At 43.0% G+C, this 23,128-nt stretch overlaps 2 protein-coding genes across 4 annotated transcripts; one reads left to right on the forward strand and one right to left on the reverse strand.

The window, feature by feature from the left end:
• Window positions 1-12,257, forward strand: zdhhc2 (zDHHC palmitoyltransferase 2). 2 transcript variants are annotated; one of them, XM_004563224.5, is made up of 14 exons: window positions 1-435; window positions 2,724-2,750; window positions 4,365-4,459; window positions 5,081-5,201; window positions 5,380-5,449; window positions 5,562-5,594; window positions 6,717-6,837; window positions 6,978-7,016; window positions 7,182-7,314; window positions 7,941-8,067; window positions 9,366-9,458; window positions 9,692-9,807; window positions 10,915-10,982; window positions 11,071-12,257. In XM_004563224.5, exons 1-13 carry the CDS (start codon window positions 309-311, stop codon window positions 10,953-10,955), a joined length of 1,143 nt encoding a protein of 380 aa, XP_004563281.1. In that variant the 5' UTR covers window positions 1-308; the 3' UTR covers window positions 10,956-10,982; window positions 11,071-12,257. The 2 variants fall into 2 exon arrangements, with proteins under 2 accessions (XP_004563281.1, XP_012777878.1); XM_012922424.4 differs by lacking the exon at window positions 6,978-7,016 and having other exon boundaries at window positions 3-435.
• Window positions 12,258-12,915: 658 nt separating this feature from the next.
• cnot7 (CCR4-NOT transcription complex, subunit 7) lies at window positions 12,916-20,171 on the reverse strand. Of its 2 annotated transcripts, XR_013101181.1 has the most exons (8): window positions 19,979-20,171; window positions 19,219-19,342; window positions 18,951-19,144; window positions 16,844-17,005; window positions 15,664-15,808; window positions 15,420-15,530; window positions 13,996-14,187; window positions 13,652-13,789 (listed from the first exon to the last, which is right to left on the reverse strand). XR_013101181.1 is itself a non-coding variant. In XM_004563222.3 (7 exons), exons 2-7 carry the CDS (start codon window positions 19,333-19,335, stop codon window positions 13,658-13,660), a joined length of 861 nt encoding a protein of 286 aa, XP_004563279.1. In that variant the 5' UTR covers window positions 19,336-19,342; window positions 19,979-20,170; the 3' UTR covers window positions 12,916-13,657. The 2 variants fall into 2 exon arrangements, 1 of the variants encoding a protein (XP_004563279.1); XM_004563222.3 differs by lacking the exon at window positions 13,996-14,187 and having other exon boundaries at window positions 12,916-13,789; window positions 19,979-20,170.
• Window positions 20,172-23,128: the final 2,957 nt, after the last annotated feature.

The raw sequence follows: 23,128 nt of genomic DNA on the forward strand, positions 1-23,128 counted from the left end.
TGAGCTCGTGCACAGGTGTGCGTGAGCCGTCTGATGTGTTGTTGTAGTCTGTACTAGTAGTCGAGCAGGAAGATCAGAGGGGAGAGCGGTGCAAGCAGCACCACCACCACCACCAGCAGCGGAGGAGGAGGAGGAGGCAGGGCGGGAGGCTGGTTTAGGATGTTGCGTCTGAGCTGTCGATTAGGCTGATCAGAGCCGGAGCTACGATGCAGTGACAGTCTACGGGAAGACACGCACACACACGCAGCGGGGGAGAAGAGGGGAGAGCACCACGCGAATGCGCACGGGAAATGATCCGCTCCTAGACTATGGCACCGTCGGGCTCGCGTAGTATCAAGCGAGGCTGTCAGAGAGTTTTGTACTGGATCCCGGTCCTGTTCATCGCTCTGATAGTGGCGTGGTCATACTACGCGTATGTTTTGCAGCTTTGCATAGGTAAGAATGAGCTGTCTCGGTAGTAAGGGGGGATGATGTGTGTGTGTAAGAGAGAGAGAGAGTGTGTGTGAGGAAAGGGGAAATGCCCCTAACTGGTGTGTGTGTGTGTGGATTTTTTGAGATTGGGTGGAAACACATTTCCCTTTCAGCAGTTTGTGAATCAGGCTTGTTATTTATTTATTTTATTTTGGCATTCACAAGAATGTCTTTATTGTTCACGCAGTGTGTGTGTGTGTGTGTGTGTGTGTGTGTGTGTGTGTGTGTGTGTGTGTGTGTGTGTGTGTGTGTGTGTGGACAGTCACATGACAACAACACTTCAGCCAGTTGTCAGCATATTGTTGCAGGCAAGTGAGAAATGTGTATTTTCACAGTGCAACTGGAGGACTGTGCAGCCTGCTTTTATTATGAAGTATGTAGCACAGGGTGTGAGATTGGGATTGGACCATCTGTCTCAGATTATCTGATTCTAACGCCTCTATCAGCACTATCTTAAAGTCTTACTGTAATAGCTTCAGGTTCAGTTTGCAGTAGCTTCATCGTGTGACAAACACTGCAGGCATTATCCTATAGCAATAAAAGTCTCTTATGGCTTTAGTCAGGCATCCTTCCTTCACTTCCCCTCCTGCAGCTGATTATTGGGTGGCGCGGTTACAGACGGCGAGCCTCCTCGGTGAGCAGTGAGCACAAAGTTGACCTGGATAGTGAGTAATGGTTTCTAGGATGTCTCAGTGGAGTCTCGGCAGCCTACTCTTGTGCTCCATTTGGCACATTGTCAGACCACAAGGAAAGAAAATCTGCTCTGTCACAAAAAAGGGGGAAAAAAAGAAGGGGGGGGGGGGGGGCACAATAATGGAGAACATCTAATGAGACCAAACAGAAGCAGTTTGATGTTCTGGCTGATTGATCCTTTATCTGATCTTCTCCAAATTTAGACAGACACCAGAGCTTAGAGTGTGCAGGAGTCATAGTGTCATGACACAGCAGCTAGATCCTGTCCCACGATGAACCTCTTCTAGAATTACAGGTCACCACGTGTCTGCCGCCACCCACAAGACTTCTTTCATTACTTCAGGGGAATAGAAAAATAGCCTTTTCTTTATAAAACTGCACTGTTTTGCTGAACAACGGGGAAACAACAGCGATGCTCTCGGGTCACATGGAACGGGCTGATGAAAACAGCAGCAGCAGGCCAGGAAAGTGGCCGCTCGGGGCCAGCGTGCTCTCCGCAGCCATACACAGAGTCAGTTGTGTGAAAGCATCATCAGCTGATACAGCTCGCTCATCAGCTCATGTTAATCCCATTGTCTGGCTTACATAATTCACCCCCAAGCAATCTGAGGTTGACCCACTTTCCCGCAACCCCCCCCCCCCCCCCCCCCCCCCCCCCCCCCCACCCTCACCCACAACATCAGCCTTTTGAACAATCGATCGCCTTTTAAAGATTGTTAAAGAACTGAAGTCAGATGCTGTTTAGCTTCTTGTCCATTTTTGGAGACACTTTTTGTCAGGAATGCAAACACGATTAGGGAGCGCTGATCCATGTACATGTCCTTAATCAAACACACACACCGTCAGACTCTGGGGTTTTTATGCTGGCATGGCAACATGCACACAGTTTTTGACTGTGTGCCACGATTCAGCTCCTTGGCTCACCTATTCTGAGTGTCTGTGTGTGTGTGCACGCTGCGTTACTGCCTGATTGCCAAAGATAGATGATTCCGTATGCTTAACTAATCATTGCTTTGAGGTAAATGTAAAAAACACCAACAGGAAATTTCCCAACAGGTCTTAACCTCTGCCTTTCTAATGTTTTAGTCCAGCGCTGAAGGTGTGTGTGTGTCCGTGTGTCCGTGTGCAGGTTTTTTTGGGATGCTCATCCAGGTGCTCCTGTCAGCCTCCAGCTTCACCCGGTCCCTTCAGTGGGAATTCACACACTCAGACACAGACACACTCGCTGTGCAGGATGCTCCTTTGTTTTTCACTACCTGTACTCAATGCTCAGCTATGGAGGAACAATGAGTCAAACTGTTTGACAGGGAGCGTGTTGCATATTGATTTTGTGACTGGTGTGAGACCCGACGTTGGGACGGAGGCTCTACAGAGTCAGCGTTTCTCCGTTTTGCTGATTTCAATTCAGGCGCTGACTGATGGCCGAGCATGTTGACAGTCACAATGAGAACCACCCCACACGTGGGTCATCCCCAAGTTAAGGAAGAAATGCATATGTGAAAAATCTGTTTCTGGTAGTCTGACTGTGCCTTTTCACTGTTTCCCTTTCCATTCTTCAGAGTCCATTGAAGACACAGGAGAAAAGGGTAAGTGCTTTATAATGGCGTTTATCATCCTGAGCTCCATGAGGCAGCTGTTCTCTGTTAGGTGTTGAGCTGAGTGGCCTTTTAGTCTTTGCAAAGGTAAGCCCTCCAGCTGGAAATGTGCCATTGGGTTTTGTCATTAAACTGTATGTTTAAAGGTTTTTATTTAGTGTGCATTTCACAATATGGAGGTAAGTTCAAAGACACCAAATGAAGACAGGAGTGGTTTGTTTTCAGCAGTCTTTTTAAGGAGGGAAGTTGGATGGAGTTAAATATTCAGACTCTCCAGAGGATAAATCCTGATAACTAGTAGCATTTAATGTCACCGACAGGTTAGATTCCACCTATTTTTTAAAAAAGAAACATGGCTAAATAATGTTAAAATGCATGGAAATATAAATTAATTGCTTTGTCAGAAGACCTATTAAGCTGTTACGCTGTAAACTTCATTGTCATAGTTGGAAAATTCCAGTTACATGAAACTGATCTCAGTTCAGTTCAATTTTAATTATATTGTGTCTTTGTCTCTCTTCGGCCGCTCCCTTTAGGGGTCTCCATAGCAGATCATCTGCCTCCATCTCACCCCGCCTCCAGCGTCCTCCTCTGTCACACCAGCCCTCTGCATGTCCTCCTTCTCTACATCCTTCTCTGAGGTCTTCCTGTTTTCCTCCTGCCTGGCAGCTCCATCTTCAACCTCCTTTTTCCTGTTCTGCACACGTTCAAACCATCTCAGCCTTGCCTCTTTAGCTTTAATCTCCAACCTGAGCTGTTTTTGTCCATTCTGGTCACTCCCAATGAAAACCTTTGCATCCTCAACTCTGACACCTCCAAGTCCGCCTCCTGTCTTATAGTTTATTACAATTTATAACCTCACTACCATCTTGTAAACCCTCCCTTTGTTTCTTGATGCTATCCTTCTGTCACAAACCCCCTGATGCTCATCTCCACCTGCTCCACCCTGCCCACACTCTCTTCTTCACCTCTCTTATGCATTGTCTGTTGCTTTGGATGACACCAGGCATTTAAGCTCATCCACCTTCACTACCTCCTTGCATCTCCACTGTTATACCTCCACTATTCACGCAGATGCATTCTGTCTTGCTTCTACTATAGATTTTCATTCTTCTTCTCTCCAGAGCATACCTCCACCTCCAGACTCTCTTTCACATGCTTCCTACCAAGTTTCATGAAATTCAGCTCAGTTGTTTTTGCTGACAAACAGCAATGGCACACTTCCACCCTGGCGCTCGCTTTAGCAGAGGAAATAATCAAAGAGACTCTCTGTAAATGGATTCTGTGCCTGCAATAAAATTTCCATCAGCACACACTTAAGGCATCTTAAAAGTAATTAAGCTGCATACTGAAGCCATGATTGGCTCAATGCTGAGTTTATACAACTTGTTCATTGAGCCCGATTTCTCCTTCACTTTGATTTACACCGTCCCAGTGTTTGGCACAACAACAAATAATAATTACCGCAGGCTGATTTTTAATACTCTACCGATTTTCCAATGAAAAAGGCGAAACTGAATCACCAACATCGTTCTTGTTCAATGGAGTGTACGTGCACCGCTGAAAATTGACGCTGGTGTTCTTCTTTCTTGTTTTTGCTTGCAGTCGTATACTTGCTGGTGTACCATGTCGTTTTCATCATGTTTGTGTGGGCGTACTGGCAAACCATCTTCACCAAGCCCATGAACCCCCTGAAGGAGGTGAGTGTGTCCGACCGTGACGCAGCGTGCATGTCGCAGTGTGAAGGGAAGCTGTAGTTTAGCGCTTCCCCGTGTGATTGAATGCTGCATTTAGACTAATAATACTCTCCAGTGGAAGTGCCTGGATCTGCACTCTTAATGGCTCTGATCCTGGCCACAGCACTTAAGCCCCGCGGGGTGAACACATGCATACATCTTAAGAGAAAAGCCACGGTTGCAATTTCCACAGAGGCGAACCGCAGACACGCAGGCAGCAATCATTGGAATAAAAGTCCAGACTTACATTTGCTGTGCTGTTTGTTATGGTTATTTGTTTCCAGTGTTCGGTTATAAATTGTCCCGGTGGCTGCGAGGGCTGGAGAAAGCCCCCCACCCCACCCCAAAAAAAACACCAAAAGAAAACCCAGAAACAAATGGAAGAAAGTGCCCTGCTAAGTTGGCTTTCACAGTAGTAGAAATTCCCGCATTACTGATTCTCACACAGCATGGGGCTTGTCTGGCAGAATAATTCAATCGGTTTTAACAAATGCAAAGGGGCGGTGAACAGCAGTGATGGGAGATTGGTCTGCTGATAAATCACAGGTGTTGTTTGCCTTTCCCTCCGTGCTCTGCCCTCCATAGTTTCACCTGTCCCACTCTGACAAGGAGCTGCTGGAGCGTGAAGATCGGGGAGAGTCTCAGCAGGAAATCCTGAGGAGGATAGCCAAGGATCTGCCCATCTACACCCGCACCAACTCCGGAGGTACAGTAACGGCACGCGGTGCCGCTGAGGCAGAACAGCTGGAATAGTCTAGACTGACGCGCAGCTCTCAGAGCTCATTTCAGCGCCTGTCACCTTGTTAGTCTGTGGTCAGGAGTTAGGAGAGGCTGCTGGTACTGCTGCTGACGGCTGTGTGATTGAATTGGCTGTGTCTCCTCAGCAATCCGTTTCTGTGACCGCTGCCAGCTGCTGAAGCCTGATCGATGTCACCACTGTTCAGTCTGTGATAAGTACGGCTCCTCGCTCATGCACCTTTAGAGAACAGACCGCACTATTCGCCGCACGCAGGTGCACAGAGAGTTACTCACAGTTTCACTGACGTCTCACCCTGCTGTGTTACAGATGCATCCTGAAGATGGATCACCACTGCCCCTGGTATGGAGTGACTGTCTTTTATTTAACACACAGTATTGGATTATTGACACTGCATTAGTGCACCGCTGTACTCACGTGCACTTATGCTCTTTAGCGATATAAATTCCCTTTCAGTAAAGCCCCACAGCAATAGAGTTTCACTGCAATCCATCATACTGAGATTGCACCACATTGCCAGAGCATTCAAGATAACTAGCAAACAGGCCTCGTTTAGACCACACAGCCCAGCCCACTCTGCCCTTAACAGTTTCATAATGGAAGTGTTGCATATCAGGCTAGTGGAAAAAAATATAGACTAATTTTTTGGTGGAATTTTCATTTCTGCTTCCAATAATTTCATCATCACCTCTGAGCAAATTTTGATTCGGTGTTCCAGCTTTCATTTTTATCTAAGTCAGTAAAGCCTTCTGGAAAAACAGAAAAAGTTTCCCACCCCTGACGTAGATGCACAAACAGCTTGATTTGATACTCTAAGCTACCAGCTGGTTCTGGCAGCAGAGGGAGACAAGACAAATCCGATCCTAGTGTGTCTAATTTTTGGTAAACACGATCAGCTTGTTGGCTCTCTTGTGAATAATGCACCATATCTGGTGTTCAGGGGAAAAACAGGAGAATCAGTAGGAACTGTGTATATAGTTTATACTGGGACATGAAGCAATAAAATCTGAGATTTCTAGTTATTTATTTAATTAGCTGGTTTTATTTGGGAGTGAAACCACACACACCTGTGCTGGCCTCTGATTGGTTAAAAGGACTAATTGCTGGTTGATGATTTTTCCAGCTAAAAAACCCAAACAAATTCACAAACACCTGATAGAAACACTACATTTCTGTCACTTTGCTGCCTGGCAGACTGTATCTTCCCCTTTTGTTGACTGAGCTATGCGTTTTTATTATAAAAACCCCTTTAAAAAGCTGAAATAATAGACACAAATGTAACAGCTGCTTTCTGTCGGCTTAGTTCCATTAGCTAACATTAAAAAAGGTCCCTCCCCCTAGCCCATCCCTGCTGCTCTGCACAGCGATGTAAAGCGTGTCCGAATTGTCTCAGGAATATTGAAGTGTGCATACAATCGTTTCCATCAGCAGCCTGCGTCCTTTCATCCATTCGTTATTTTGCAGGGTGAACAACTGTGTGGGATTCGCCAACTACAAGTTTTTCATGCTGTTTTTGTTGTACTCGCTACTCTACTGCCTTTTTATAACTGCTACGGATCTTCAGTACTTCATCAAGTTTTGGACTGTAAGTACGAAGCGATCATGGTGTAATATGTCCGTGCGTGAATGTGTTGTTGTTGTTGTTGTTGTTGTTGTTGCTGTTGTTGTTTTTAAACAACTTGTTTAATCACAGATGAATATTTATGTTTTACCCTTTTTCACAAGGCTGGAGGTAGAGCACATTTCCGCCTAAAAGAATACCTGGTATGAACCAACCAGCTACTAAATTAGAGACTGCTTCCCTTAAAACAGCTAGTTGAAGTCTCTCCAGTTAGAGAAAACCCGCTGATGAGATTTAGTTTATTCTTGTGTCAGCTTTGTGCCGGTGTAGCTCTGTTAAAGTGTGTGTGTGTGTTTTTCCCTTCTCAGAACGGCCTCCCAGACACTCAGGCAAAGTTCCACATCCTCTTCCTCTTCTTCTCGGCCTCCATGTTTTCCGTGAGCCTGGCTTCGCTTTTCATCTATCACTGCTGGCTCGTCTGCAAGAACAGATCCACTCTCGGTAGGTAGCGTCCTCCGCGCCCGCATGCGTGCGTCTGTGTGTTTTGAGTTTTGACGCAGTGTTTGCAAAGCCTCAGCTGGACACCAGCGCTCTGTTTTCTAGGAATCTGCCTCCTCTGTTTGCACAGCATCGTCTTTGCACTAATGATGAAGGATGCTGTATGCCTTTTTCCCCCCTTTCTCCATCTGTCACCATTCTCATCAGCACACTGCCTTGATGAGCCTCTTTGGGCTGCTGTCAGACAGAGGAGTTTCCCATTATGCGTGCACAGTGGCACACTTTGTCCCTGTGCGTGGAGGAGAGTGGATTATCCAGAGGAGTATGTTACAGTGTAATGCAAAGACACAAGGCTGGGAGCAGTAAGCAGCTTAGTAAGAGACACTGATACGGTGTTCAGAGGGAGAAGTCACACCTGGCGAAACAGCCTGAGATCTAGTTTTTCCTGCACAACAAAGACACTTTGATTCAGAGTTGTTTTCTCGATGCCACAGTTCAGCCTGAGTGGGTCCCGCGATGATCCGCTGTTTGATCGAGCTCCAGTTTAAAATTAGCAGATTGTGCAGAGGCTGAGGAGGGAGTGCTGTGTTTCTAATTCTTCTTCTTCTTCTCCTCATCTGCTGTTACAGAGGCAGTGCGTTCTCCTGTGTTTCGTCACGGCACAGATAAGAACGGCTTCAGTCTGGGCTTCAGCAAGAACTTCCGCCAGGTGTTTGGCGATGAAGTCAAATACTGGCCAATCCCTGTCTTCTCCAGGTGAGCTCATCAAAAGCAGCTTGAAAACCACTTCTCAAATACCAGACAAAGCATTTGAACCAGTCATAAATGATTAACACCAGCCTACAGAGGGTTATTTTACAGTTTATAAACCCCGATGACCACTAAAATTTCAGTCTAGCCTGAAGAGCAATCAGGTCAGAGACTCGAGGAGCTGCTTCAGGATACAATAATGTGATCAGTAGAATTATAATCATCCCACACCTGCTGAGAGGCTAATATGTGACTGAAAAATGTCCAAGCATGATATCAGAGCATTCTTTTATGTTTTTTTTCCCCCTGGTATCTTAAGTAAAGTCATACAAACAGCCTATTCAGAATGTTATATTATTAGATCAAAACCAGCTCTGAATAATGCCGGCATTAACATTTACACTTACAGTCATGTGGGGAATTCACATTTATCTTCTTCATAATCATGTCCTTCAGGCAATGTTGTAAAAAAAAGAAGCAGTTTAGGGAATTATTTTAGCATATTTAAACACAACGTTGTCAAAGCAGCCGTGAATGAATGAAGTCAGCAGTGAGCTCAGGGATTGCTGAGCATCGCCACTTAGTTTGAAACAAAATGGTTCAAAAGAGACAGAAAGTCCCAGAAGAGACAGCAGCAGAGCATTAGATCTCAGGAAACAGCAACATCACCGCTGTGAGTTGATGCTGATGCTCCAGTTTTGCAGCTTAAATATTATTTTGTGACTATACAGCAATTTGGCAGTGACAGCTATATGAACTGCAAAGTAACAAGAATCTGACCTGCGATAAAAATGGAACATGGACTTCCTGGATGTCACGTTACAATTAACTACACGCCAAGCTATGCTGTTATTTAAATGTAAATATCTGATGTTTTAAAGAGAAAAGCTGTAACCGTGCTTATTTGTGCTGTAAAGTTGGATTTTTTTTAACACTGTAGTCGATGGGGTTTGACGGAATGTTGGTGGCGGGCTCAAGTGGCCACTAGAGGAACTGCAGCTTTTAGCATTTCACAGCGGTTGGTATGAATAGCAGTTTTTGGTGGCTAGTGTTACCTAACAACACTGCATTGCATAACTAACTTTGCAGAGTCGTTTTCCTGCCTTGATTATCCATACATGCTTTAATGTTTAGCTTTTTTTAATCCTATAATTTCAAGGGACTCATATTCAGTAAAAACATACACAGGTTTGCTTTAACAGAATCTGCTTAAACTTAAATATGCATCCATAACATAGAACACTTACAATCTGCAGTAATTGGATCATGACAACTGTGCTTCTTCTTGTCTGGTGGCCTTACAGTTTAGGCGATGGCTGTTCGTTCCCAACCTGCCTGGTGAATCTGGATCCGGAGCAGCCCTCCTCACCAACTGGCTCCAACCCAGCCAACAAGAGGTGAGTAAAAAATAACACCATCCAATTAATATGTGAACTCGAGTACTTTACAGAAACAGAGTCTGCACAGCTGCATATTAGCCTATAGGGGTTTTATCAATTGTGCAGATTTAATTATGCAAGAAAATAGATCACCTGTTAGCAGCTCCATTATCAGTGATGGGTCTCCAGGTTTAGATTACAGGAACATTTTGCATTGATTTTCACCCCCGGTTCTGTTTGTGTAATCTTAGTGCAGCAGAGGGCCGTCAGTTCCCCTCCAAACCACTCAGAGAAAGCCAGAGTCGTCTGCTCACCAGCACCCCCTCCTGGTCAGAGAATGAAACTGCAACGGACAAGGACAGAAAGGGTAAGATGATGCTCCTTCTGTAGGGTTCTCCGCAGCTGCTTGATGATAAAACAGCAGCACTGTACCAAGGTCTTGAGCCACTCATTTTCAGAGGAATGGGTTTTTTTAGTAGCTATTGATCAAAGGCTGAGGTATGCCAAATCACACGAACCAGACTGAAAATCAGGCCTCATGGGGTGATGAATGCAAATTTGAAAATTTTGGCTCAAAACATTGTTAGTATGTGCGAAGGAGGTCAGGAGTACGGTGGCCCTGAGAGGCCAAACACACTGCAACTTAAGAAAACACCAGCAATAAGAAACACGTTGCAAAGCACACAAAACAAAGGGGAAAAATGAAAACAGAAATAGGAAAAAACAGATTTCCAAAAGCAAGGGAAGTGTTTTTGGGGAGACAATAACTCGACGGACCAGTTACAGGAACCAAAATATGCTAAGAATTGCTCTGGGAGACACTTAAAAGAAGTGGAGGATCTATCGGTTTTATGAGGAAAGAAAAGATGAGAGGTAAGTGTGTTAGCCTAACTATTAGCCTAAAAATTCGTCATCAGTATTATATGAATCATCAGATTAACACACACCTAGCATATTTTGGTTCCTTCAACTGGTCCGTCGAGTTATTGTCTCCCCAAAAACACTTCCCTTGCTTTTGGAAATCTGTTTTTTCCTATTTGTTTTCGTTTTTTCTATTTCTTTTTTCCTATTTCCGTTGTGTTTTGTGTGCTTTTGCAGCGTTTTTCTTATTGCAGCGTTTTTCTTATTGCTGGTGTTTTCTTAAGTTGCAGTCTGTTTTTGTCCACTCATGGCCACCGTACAGGAGAGACGGTTGTGTTGACAGCCATCAGTAAAACACGTTGGAGGCTCTGTAATGGTTTGGGATGTTGTCATAATTTATGGAATTATTATTCTTTTTTGCATGGCAAAAATCCCAAACACGCAGTGCAGTGAAATATATGTGTGTGTGTGTGGAGCACCATCAGTCATGGATTGCTGCACCTATTTCCCATTTTCCAGTTAAAATGTTAAAAACTGAGTGCGAGCTCAGGAGTTTTGCACAGTACTGCACTCCAAGATGTTGAGTAATGTTCCACCTGTGTGTTTGATTCAGGTGCCAGTAACCCAGGGATGACCATAGAGAACGAGGCGTAACCACGTTTGACACTACAAACCAGAAAAGTATGTTTACGCTCACGCACACCTTACCTGCAGAATGAGATTCAGGATTATATTTTTAAAATTCACGTTTCCTTGTTTTGTCTCGCAGGTCTATGCTGCCCCCTCCTCTGTGTCCGTGCCTATCAGAACGTGACGTGGTGGTGACATCATATTTGTCGTTTTCCATTAGTGCACCATGCTTATGAGAGACTGACTTCGCTAACAAACCGGAGGAAAACATAATAATCGTCATTTACTTCTCTTATCGTTATTATCTGCTGCTGCCTGAAAGTTGGAACAAGTCGACCGTATTTGAAACTGCATTCCAATTATCCCGTTTTCTTTTTTCTATACAGACAAGCACAGAGCAGCAACAGAAGAGCGGACTTTTTGCACTTTGAACTATAAGTGAGCTGCTTTTGTACGTCCCAGTTCAAAAGTCTGCAAGTCTGTTCGTTTTCAGTCGTTCTCACAGCGTAGCGCTCGAGTAGATGCAGTTTGCCAAATGTTTGCTCTGAGTATAGATTAGTAGTGATGTTAATGTGCTATATAACTGACATTCCTTCAGACATTTTTCTTTTTCTGTTTCTTTTTTTGTCGTTTGAGGGGCTGGGGGCAGGTTTCTCCACCCGCTGTGTTGAGTATTGTGCAAGTTGATGAAATGATGCATGCTCTCATCTCAGGATGTCAACGCAAACACACCTTGTGAAGTGAACGTGTCCCCCGCCCACCACAGAAAAGAGTAGTTAGTAGTAATTAAATTCCAATAAGGGCTCTGCTAGATCTTTATAGCATATATGAGGATGTTGCCGTCACACCTAAAAGCTGGTGGTGCTCTGTGCGTATGACAGCGCCCCTCCCCCAGTCCCCCCTCCTGCCAAATATGTCCTACAGTCTGACGTCAAACTGCTGGCCAAAAAGCTTCCCGACTGTTCTGTCTATGAAGGGCCCGCCAGCAAAAACAAGCCTTTGTGCGATGCTGCTGCAGATTCTGTTGATTGTTTTAATATCTCACATGTTGTGGATGTACTGCAGAGCAAAAAAAAGAAAAGAAAAAAATCTGCTCCGGTCGCTTCGTGTGGTTCACTTTGACCTTCTGAGGCTGGAAACGATTAAAAGCGTCACTGAAAATTAAAGAATGTACGCTCTTCTCAAAACAAAAAGCTTCATAGTGACAGTCAGTGTTCGATCTCTATTTTTCTATTCTTCTGTGTATGACTTAAAGACTATATGGATGTGAGAGGCAATGTACTGTACAGTTGTGATGCCTTACAAGAATAAAATGAGCTCATCTTCGGTCTCACTCGATTCTTTAATGGAAGAACGCGAAGCCACTGAAAGATACGATGGTAGAAAAATTTCAAGCCTTTATTTACAAAATCATCTAAAAACATTCCTCTTTTTTATTGCATATTCTTCTTCGACTCGGTTACAGTGAGAGAAAGACGTACTGCAGAAAGAGGGAAGTGCTTCAGCTGTCGAGTTTCTGTCACCGGAGGTTAATAAGCCGTGAGCCTACGCTTTAACACGCACCTATGCAAGTTCAGGATACTATTCAACAACAGCGTTTATTCTTGTTTTTGTTTCTTTTGTACATGCGGCAGTTTTATGCGGCATGAATGAACTGGAAAAGCAACACTTGAAGGGAACCAAAAAGCACAAAAAGTCTAATTCAAAGGTCAGAACTACAAATGAACTCCCGCTTGTTAAAAAAGCACCGTCACTTCGAGTAAAACATTCCTCTTCTTTTATTTCAACACTAAAACTATAAATTAAAACAAAAACTGACTCTCTGGTGGTTACTCAGTGGTTACCTCGGCACTTCCTACAGCTTTCATTCTGTTTTTCTTCCCAACACATTTTTGTTGGTTGGCTGAGGTGATGTGATGTTTACACGCACATCAGTGTGCATCCATTCTGACCAACTGATAATAAAGAAATGGCATCCACTTGCTTTATGGTCTGCACCGCTTTAAAAGGCTTATTACAGTGGACTTAGCTCTTACTCGGGTCGTTATAAACTTAACATTAACGGGACAGATTAGAAAAATCCTCAAGATTCAAGTGCATGTAAACACACCCCAACTATCAGAGAGGAAATCTGTGTGGACTTAGTGTTGAAATGGGGGCAACTAGTCCATGCCAATAAATTAAAAAGTTAAAAGATAAGAATGCAGTTATTATTAAGGCTGAGCGTGGTGAGAGTTGTGATCGTACAGCTTTACATGTTCACAATGTGAAATGGGAACATAGAGAAGGCAACAAAGAGGCCAGAGAGACACACAAACACACCGGAAACATTTTCAGCTTTCCTTATAAAATCAGGTTAGAGCTTTAAAGTGCAAAACATTTCTACAGAACACTTTAGGAAAACTAAAATCCCACCTTTTTAAGCATGTTAAATTGAACTGAACCGACCACACGCCGTCTACGCTGCCTCTTAGGAATAAAAGACTAAACTCAAACATGCAGTTGTTTGCATGTGTGAGGACAGCGGTGATTCTTTTTTTTTTGGACCATCATATTCATTGGTCTAAAGTGAGCAGAGCCTATGAGAAACTTGAGAAACAGCTTGCTAAACGATGCACGTGTAGGTTATTTTCTTCTTCCATCATTATTGTCACTCGGGAGCTTGGCGTCAGAGCCGCACTGATTTTGGGTGTGAAGTGCAGGATGGGAAGAGTTTCGGAGCGATGTCACGACTGCTGCTTGTTAGCCTCTTCTTCATAGGCGTTTCCGGTTCCGTTCTGGACATAGGCGGAGCCTGAGCCGAGCCCGTACAAGTGACCACAGTACTTTGCATCGTCGATATGATCCTCAAAGAACATCTATGGGAAGGATTACAAAAAAACCCACACAATAATACAATCAATTAGTGGTTAGGATAACACACAAAGTGTGAAAAAAAGATCACGTCAAAGTGTACCAAGTAAATAAAGGGCCAAAATTACCGATATCAGTTATTGGTATTGGTGATATTGATATCATAGTGGTATAACTTTCCAGAATAATTATTTAAGACAATAAAACAAACCTTCCAACACACATTACTGTTTGTAATGCTTTCATTCAAGGTCAACACTATGCTTCCTCAAGCATTCAAGTCACATGACTTCAGAACAACTAAACACAGCAGAGCAGGGAGGAGGGGGTGGAGCCTGTGTGAAAGAAGCGCTGTTTGCACTGCCATGTCTACTTTCTGATGATTGGGAGTAACGCACTGAACCTAGAGAAGAAAAACAAAGTGAAGTATCAATTCTTTCATGCTGGTATCGATCCAATACAAGTACCAGCGTTAGTATCGATACTTGCGATATTTGAATCGATCTGCCCACCTCTATCAAAGCGCAATAAACCTGTATTATTAGGTTTGGCCAGCACGGTGGGGACTTTTCTGGTTGCTATGGGAAAACCAGCCTACTGCTTACTTCAATCCAGAATTACATTCAAAGTCCGGCTCCTCACATACAACGGCTTAAATAATCAGGCCCCATCTTATCTTAATGACCTTGTAGTACCATATCACCCTATTACAGCACTTCACTCTCGCTCTGCAGGCCTACTTGTTGTTCCTAGAGTATTTAAAAGTAGAATGAGAGGGAGAGCCTTCAGTTTTCAGGCCCCTCTTCTGTGGAACCAGCTTCCAGGTTGGATTCGGGAAACAGACACTATCTCTACTTTTAAGATCAGGCTTCAAACTTTCCTTTTTGCTAAAACATATAGTTAGGGCTGGACCAGGTGACCCTGAATTCTCCCTTAGTGATGCTGTAATAGGCGGAGGGATTCCCATGATGCATTCAGTATTTCTTCTTCAGTCACCTTTCTCACTCACTATGTGTTAATAGACCTCTCTGCACTGAATCATATCTGTTATTAACCTCTGGCTCTCGTCCACAGCATGTCTTTATCCTGTTTTCCTTCACTTACTCCAACCAATCACAGCAGATGGCCCCGCCCCTCCCTGAGCCTGCTTCTGCTGGAGGTTTCTTCCTGTTAAAAAGGAGTTTTTCCTTCCCATGGTCACCAAGGTGCTTGTTCATGGGGGTCATATTATTGTTGGGTTTTTCTCTGTATGTATTATTGAGGTGACAGTGGTTGTGATTTGGTACTGTATTAATTGAATTGAATTGAATATTATTTATGACATTAAACACTTTACTGTTGAGTTTATGGTCAGATCAGTCGTCAAACAATCAGGATGTGAGTGAAGTGCAGACTTTAAATCACAGAGTTTTACAAAAGTACTCCATTAACGGTTTAGGACTTGAAGCCATTTTTACAGTGTCCCCAGCTCTATGTTCATGTTGACCCTACACTCAGCCTTTCTCAGAGACTGAAGTTTTTAAACTGATTACATGTATTAAACACGTCTGAGTTTTGGGTTGATAACGTGTTAACCTGTATTATAAACTGGGTCCTTATTCTGATCCTCTCCACTCTCGAACACGGGGTACGTACCTCTCTCATCTTGAAGAAAGCCATGCCTGTGAGCAAAGAGTCCGAACCAGCCTGATGTTGTGGTCCAATCCTCTCCAGCTCTAGTTGCTCAGCTACTTCCTGAAGCCCACCCTGAAAGCAACACACTTGAGATCAGTGCATGCAGTCAAAGTAAAACCTGAGGGATTGCATCAGAAATCAAGGTGATTAAATTAATAAAGCAGGAGATGCTGCGTGCATGCTGCTGGAATATTTATAGAAGCACCTTCAGGTTTTTACAGCTCTTCATGAGGTACTTGACATCGTAAATGACTGGGAAGTACAGGCGAAGAATCTCAAAGAAGTCCACCTCCTCCTCAGGAAGGTTAGCGTTGGACAGAATCTTAATCAGGTATCCAAAGTCATAGCCACTGTAAAACACACACAGCACACACTTTAACAAAGTTGCTTAGGAGCACAGCAGCTGGTGTCAAATACTATATCACTTTCAGTCTCCAAGGAAACAAAGATAACTAAGAGTTTCATATCAAAGAAACATTGAAATAAAAATACACTGTAGTTATAAATTCCATTGTGGCAACTGAGAAAACTAGACGAGAATAAAAGTAACATCAGTGACCTTCAAACCCAATCTTTGGTTTTTTTGTCCCATTTTTTTTCTCTTTGGTATTTTTTCATACATAAAAATGAGAACAAATGATGTGTTTTTGTGAAAATCTGCTAGTAACAAAGTAGTTAAGTTAGTAGTTAAAACCAGTTCTTTGCAAAGTAGTGTGTTAGATGTGGCTACAACACTGGTTCATCTCTTGAGTTAGGTGCATTTACTGCTAGGACGATTCAGAGGTCAGTGCTAAATGGCTTCACAAACAAACAGGAAAAAAAACATTCCTCTGAATATTTTCAGGTACAAACACTTGAAAAAAATCAGTGAAAAAGTCGTCAGTGTTCAGAGGAAAAGTTTGAAGGAGCTTTAGAAAGCCTGACAGCAAGTCTGGCTGCTTGGAAGCAACATGCAAAGAAAGACGGCACAGTGCTGTGTTTTTGGTGTTAACACGTTTGTGGCTAAATAATCTTGGTGCTCTGTAACATTTCTTATTAAAAAGACGAGACAAGACAAAACTATTTGACAGGTTAAATATAATTTCAAATTGAAACTAAACAGCATGTCTGAACAGCTCAGCAGACATGTAATTTGGTTCAAACACTCATATTTGAAGAGCTTTTACAAAGGTAATATATAATATTCAAACTCGGTGATAGTGTACCAAAGGTAAAACGCTGTGTTTCTAATAAGTGCTTTGTTATTAAAGAGTAAAAAATTGTGGAAATCTGCCTTTGCTGCCATGTGTGTATAAAATAGCTATAAGCCAGTTTCTGGATGTGAAGCAGCAGGTAAACACAAGTGTTACTAATGACACTGCGAAGATTAAGTCAGAGCAGAATACCTGTGAAAAGACAGCCACTTGACTCCGTCGCAGAGCACCACACCTGATGTCATCAGCAACTCTGCAAAGTAAAGCGTCTCAATGCCTTCGTCCTCGTGCTTCTTGAACTGAATCCCTGAAGTGGTCAGGAGCTCAATGGAGTCCTGTGCATACATATCTTCTCTAAAGGGGAAGAAAGTCACAAACAACAAAGTCAACTAGGTAACAGGTCAGTAATCAGTTTAAGTTTAGGGATTATAATGTTGCTCTTGAATGACAAATAAACTGGCCGTACGAAATTTTACAACATTAGACAATCAACTCATGTTTAATTTGGACAGCTTTTTTCTGGGGGACAAAAAAAAATGTGTAATAAATTAAAATGCCAAGTCTCAGGATTCATTTGAGTAGGTTTAGATGAATATTACAAAAATGTAAGGGAGATCAAACCCTTTAACACACTGCACCTAAACTGCAAACAGTGAAGAAAAAGAAAGCCACAAAACTAAACAGAAATGTACTAGAAGAATATCCTCTGTTCAAATAAAAACTAAAACTAAAAGAAAACGTTGATTGCCAAAATCAGCTGGTTGGGTCTTTTGTGGATCCGCAGAAAAAATATATAGATGGTAGCAACAAACTATGAATGCACTTCAGGATGCAGCGTACATGTTTTTCCTTCAAGAAACGACTCCCTGTCCATGACTTCAGAGCTCTCACCACTGACAGGCTGCAGTTTGCAAAAAATGTACAAAAAGAAATAAAGTAGTGTTTTGGAACCACGTTCTGTTTGATCAAACCAAAATTTACCTCTATTAAAATGATTAAACATCTCTAGGAAGGGAAAAGCTTGGAACATAAAATGCCACATCATCATCTAACATCGAAGGGCTTCTGTTAGGATTCGTGCACGTAACCCTGCCAAACGCCCTGGCTCACTGGTGTTGATGATTTCACTGCTGGCAGAAGCCATACGTTGAATGCAGAGTTGTGCTTACATTCAGCCAATTGCATCAGAACCTGTTGGATGTTTCATTATTCAGCAGGACTACAATCCTCTACATAAAACCAAAAGGCTTACAAGAGTAAAAAGAAGGAAAATTCTCGACTGGCCGAGTCAGCCCTCTGATTGAGCGCCATTCCAAAAGGTGGCGGTAGCTGACACAAGCAGCAAAGAGCTGTACGTGAGCAGTTGAGGACTGGGAGATCATCAGCAGGGAGGTTACAAAGCATCTGCAACTGTCTTTAAGTCAAAAACTCAAAGCAGTCGCTTACAAAACTGCAAACACAATGATTTTGTGTGTATTTGAATAACTTTTGAGCACCAAAACTCTGGGCCCCTGTCTCACACACTTCTCTCTCTAGTTTTAATGCAATACTCAAAATTAAAGCTGAGACTTGGCAGTGTAGTGTAGTATTAATTGTTTTATTTCAAACTTAGTGTCATATTGAAACAGTGCGTAGACCAAAAGCTGTCCAAATATTTACAGTCGGGCCTGCATGTAGAAACGATTCATGTCCCGTTAAAGCTGGAGTGGAGACTTTTACACAGAAAGAAACAAACTTATTTTACATCCAAGTCCTTTGTCAAATGCATTCACACAAAGCGGATCAAGCCCATCAGATAAATCTCTCAACATTTTGTATTGACAGATGGATACAGTGCCACACTACAGTAGTGAGTAAAGGCATGGCACGGTTTTCTTACTGTCAGAAGGCAGACAGCAACAGCATGTCCACACTGCAGTTAACTGCAAATCTGGACACATCTAAATTGAATACGAGAAAAATAAAGTCTGATCAGTAGAAGGATTTTGGGGGAACTTTGTATTGCTGGTTTTTAGGGAGTCAAAACCCCAGTAGTGTGTGCAGTTACAGTATTTCACAAGCAAGACAGCATCTCTGTCTTTCCAGCAGCAGTGAACGCTGTCTGTTTATTATACTTAAGAACGAGCCAGGAGTACTGTAAACAATGGAGCATCTTCGTATGTATAACATGTAGTTTAAAAAAAAAGTCAAGAAAGGATTTACTATTTGCACGCACTGATGGGCCGTTATCAGCTGATCAATCCATCTATGGGGCTCCAGCAGGAATACAACAGACAGACAGACCGGATTGCAATCTTACGTGAGGTTAAACTTAAAATTGAACTGCCACGTTGACGTCCCGGGTGGGTAGTCCCCCTGCTCGTTCATAAATGTGAGGCCCAGCTGTATTATCTTGAGCAAATCCACATTGCAGCGCAGCAATTGGTACTGATAGTCAGCGTTGCTTCTGAACTCTCCGATCGGTCTGGCTACAACACCTGGAAACTCCGTGTCCTGCAAGCAGACGAGTCACGATGAACAACGGAAATGTGGGCACGGAGAGGCGCCGCGACTGTGGCACCACTCACCATAGCAATGTAGTTGTACTTTCGAATGACATGTCGTATCCTCTTCAGCTCCTCCTCCAGGTTGTTGGCCCAAACCTCACATATTCTTTGGCTGTGATCCACAGTAGCTGCGGGCATAGTGCCACTTCACCATGCAAGGAGACAAAGAATTGTACTTGAATATAAACACAACATCTGCAACGTGGTGCATAAGTGTACTGTCATAGGTCAGCATATTACATTAAAGGGGGCTGAACAAGTGCACTTTAACACCTAAACCAAAGGCACAGAAGGATTCCTGACACAGCACTTGACTGAAAACAAATGAGGCTTCTATATTGGGCACAGGAAATAACTTTAGCCTGCTTGTGGTACACTGGGGAAGCTAACTTTACTCGCAGTTAGTGTTTCCATTCTAGTATAATGTATGCTAACTGTTGTTACATAAAGGGAACCAGTGGGAGGAGCAGCTATCTCCTCATGATGAGCAGGACGGGCTTAGCCGACTGCTCTTCGCATTAGCTCGGGTTTTCGGCAGCACTTCGGCTAGCTAGGTTACCTGCAACAGTTAGCAGGCTGCAGAGCTAGCATTAGTTAACACGGGCAGGAGGAATAGGAGCTCTGTAATGAGACAAAGCAGCTCCTGCAAGTGGACAGCTAGCTCACAGATAACTGAGACTGTGTGCAGAACATGAAAGAGACTGGTGCAAGCACGCACACACAGACACACACTCGGCGCCACTTTGATACAGCAAAGGTGAACGTAGCTTCGTTAACTTACCGTTCCCCAAACCGGGCGGGTGTGTGTTTTAAGCGTGTACTATCAGAAAACTGTTAGTTTGTTCCACGTTATACTGTCGGGGGAGTTTCCGCTAACTTTTAAATACTTTATATTCAGTATCGTATTGATGTCAACCTACGGCTGCCATCATAGCTGAGCCTACAACTGGACGTCATCACGTAACACAGCAACGTCATACGCGTATATACGTGTGTAAGTATAGCTTAAGCACAGAGCCCTTGAAAACTGTACTAATTTTTTTTTACTATATTAGATATGCACTAGTGCTCCAGTCAGTATAATGAAAATGAATACATGAATAAAAGTCATTTCAGTAAATAAAAACACAACAACAACAACAACAATAATAATGTTGTTGTTATTAATATTATTATTTACTTTTGTCAGCAAAGTATGAACACCAAAAAAAGACCAACCCAGCAGCAACGTTTATTCTAGAAAATGATTAGAAGAAAGTTCGGTTTCTACCACAAAAGAAAGTTAAAAAATCACAATCAAAACTAATTTGGTTATGATTGTGACAAATATATTGCAGCATTTTATTCTCCTAATCCAATCACATTCATACATTTAAGAATACTTTAACCTTAACCTTAACCAACTAAGTTCTAGTCTTGTGGAATACTCCAAGTTTTTTTATTGATCCGAAACCAAGTAAATACAGGCTCCGTATTACATTAATTTGAATCTATACCAGCAGCTTATGGACGGTAGAGCAGTGTGTCATGATTTAGAAAATGAATTATCATCAGTTTGCAAATTTTGAACACATTTTAATGGTCACTAAATCGTCACAATAATTAGTTAACAAAACAAAAAACACCATTCAGCTTTTGTTGAAACTGCATTTTATTGGTGACCTGGAAGGTAAATATGTCTGTCTTTGAAGCACTGTTGGTCAGCTTCTGCTGGTTAAATGTGACGTAGGTGATAAATAAAACAGACATGACAGTCAACACAAAAACATTCAGACATCTTTCATAGTGCATGTTTGATATATATACACTCAACAAAAATATAAACGCAACACCTTTGTTACTGCTCCCATTCCCCATGGGATGGACGTAGAGACCTAAAATTCATTCCAGATACACAATATAACCATCCCTCCCAAACAGTGGTCACGAATCAGTCCAAATGTGTGGTAGTGGGCACATCTGCTATATTGAGATAATCCATCCCACCTCACAGGTGTGCCACATCAGGATGCTGATCTGACATCATGAGTAGTGCACAGGTGTACCTCAGACTGCCCACAACAAAAGGCCACCCTGGAATGTGCAGTTTTTTGCGCTATTGGGGGTCTGGGGACCCAGAACCGGTCAGTATCTGGTGTGACCACCATTTGCCTCATGCAGTGCAACACATCGTCGCATGGAGTCTATCAGATTGTCAATTGTGGCCTGTGGAATGTTGGTCCACTCCACTTCAATGGCTGTGCGAGGTTGTTGGATATTCGTGGGAACTGGTACACGCTGTCGTATACGCCGGTCAAGCACATCCCGAACATGCTCAATGGGTGACATGTCCGGTGAGTATGCTGGCCATGCAAGAACTGGGACATTCTCAGCTGCCATCTGCCCTGAACAATGTGAACCATGATTCATCCGTGAAGCGCACACTTCTCCAACGTGCCAGACGCCATCGAATGTGAGCATTTGCCCACACAAGTCTGTTACGGCGACGAGCTGGAGTCAGGTCAAGACCCCGATGAGGACGACGGGCATGCAGTTGAGCGTCCCTGAGACGGTTTCTGACAGTTTGTGCAGAAATTGTTTGGTTGTGCAAATCAATTGTTCCAGCAGCTGTCTGGGTGGCTGGTCTCAGACGATCTTGGAGGTGAACCTGCTGGATGTGGAGGTCCTGGGCTGGTGTGGTTACACGAGGTCTGCGGTTGTGAGGCCGGTTGGATGTGCTGCCATATTCTCTGAAACGCCTGTGGAGACGGCTTATGGTTGAGAAATGAACATTCAATGCACGGGCGACAGATCTGGTTGACATTCCTGCTGTCAGCATGCCAATTGCACGCTCCCTCATTGCTTGTGGCATCTGTGGCATTTTGCTGTGAGACAAAACTGCACATTCCAGGGTGGCCTTTTGTTGTGGGCAGTCTGAGGTACACCTGTGCACTACTCATGATGTCAGATCAGCATCCTGATGTGGCACACCTGTGAGGTGGGATGGATTATCTCAATATAGCAGATGTGCCCACTACCACACATTTGGACTGATTTGTGACCACTGTTTGGGAGGGATGGTTATATTGTGTATCTGGAATGAATTTTAGGTCTCTACGTCCATCCCATGGGGAATGGGAGCAGTAACAAAGGTGTTGCGTTTATATTTTTGTTGAGTGTATATATATATATATATATATATAAACATGTTTTTTAAATAATTGCATTTATAGTATTTATATATTGCATAATATATATGCAATTCAGTGGGCTACATACTGAACTTAGGGGATAGAAACAAAGCCTCGATCCTATCATGCTAGTATTAATCTGATACCAGCACCAGCGCTGATATAGATACTATCAGTATTTGGATTGATCCGCCCACCTCTACTATTCCCTTTCCTTTTATAAATCATGTAAACAAATATGCATTACTATTCCTATTATAATTTCTTAAAACCTTCTTTGTGCAACATCTCTAAAGTTAGAAATATCCTGTCTCAGAGTGACGCTGAAAAACTAGTTCATGCATTTATTACTTCCAGGCTGGACTACTGCAATTCATTATTATCAGGATGTCCAAAAAACTCCCTGAAAAGCCTTCAGCTGATCTAAAATGCTGCAGCAAGAGTACTGACAGGGACTAGAAAGAGAGAGCATATTTCTCCTGTTTTGGCTTCCCTTCATTGGCTTCCTGTTAAATCCAGAATTGAATTCAAAGTCCAGCTCCTCACATACAAGGTCTTAAATAATCAGGCCCCATCTTATCTTAATGACCTTGTAGTACCATATCACCCTATTAGAGCACTTCGCTCTTGCACTGCAGGCCTACTTGTTGTTCCTAGAGTATTTAAAAGTAGAATGGGAGGGAGAGCCTTCAGTTTTCAGGCCCCTCTTCTGTGGAACCAGATTCCAGTTTGGATTCGGGAGACAGACACTATCTCTACTT

The sequence above is a fragment of the Maylandia zebra genome, linkage group LG2 (genome assembly GCF_041146795.1).
Source record: "Maylandia zebra isolate NMK-2024a linkage group LG2, Mzebra_GT3a, whole genome shotgun sequence".
In the NCBI taxonomy this organism is placed as follows: domain Eukaryota; kingdom Metazoa; phylum Chordata; class Actinopteri; order Cichliformes; family Cichlidae; genus Maylandia; species Maylandia zebra.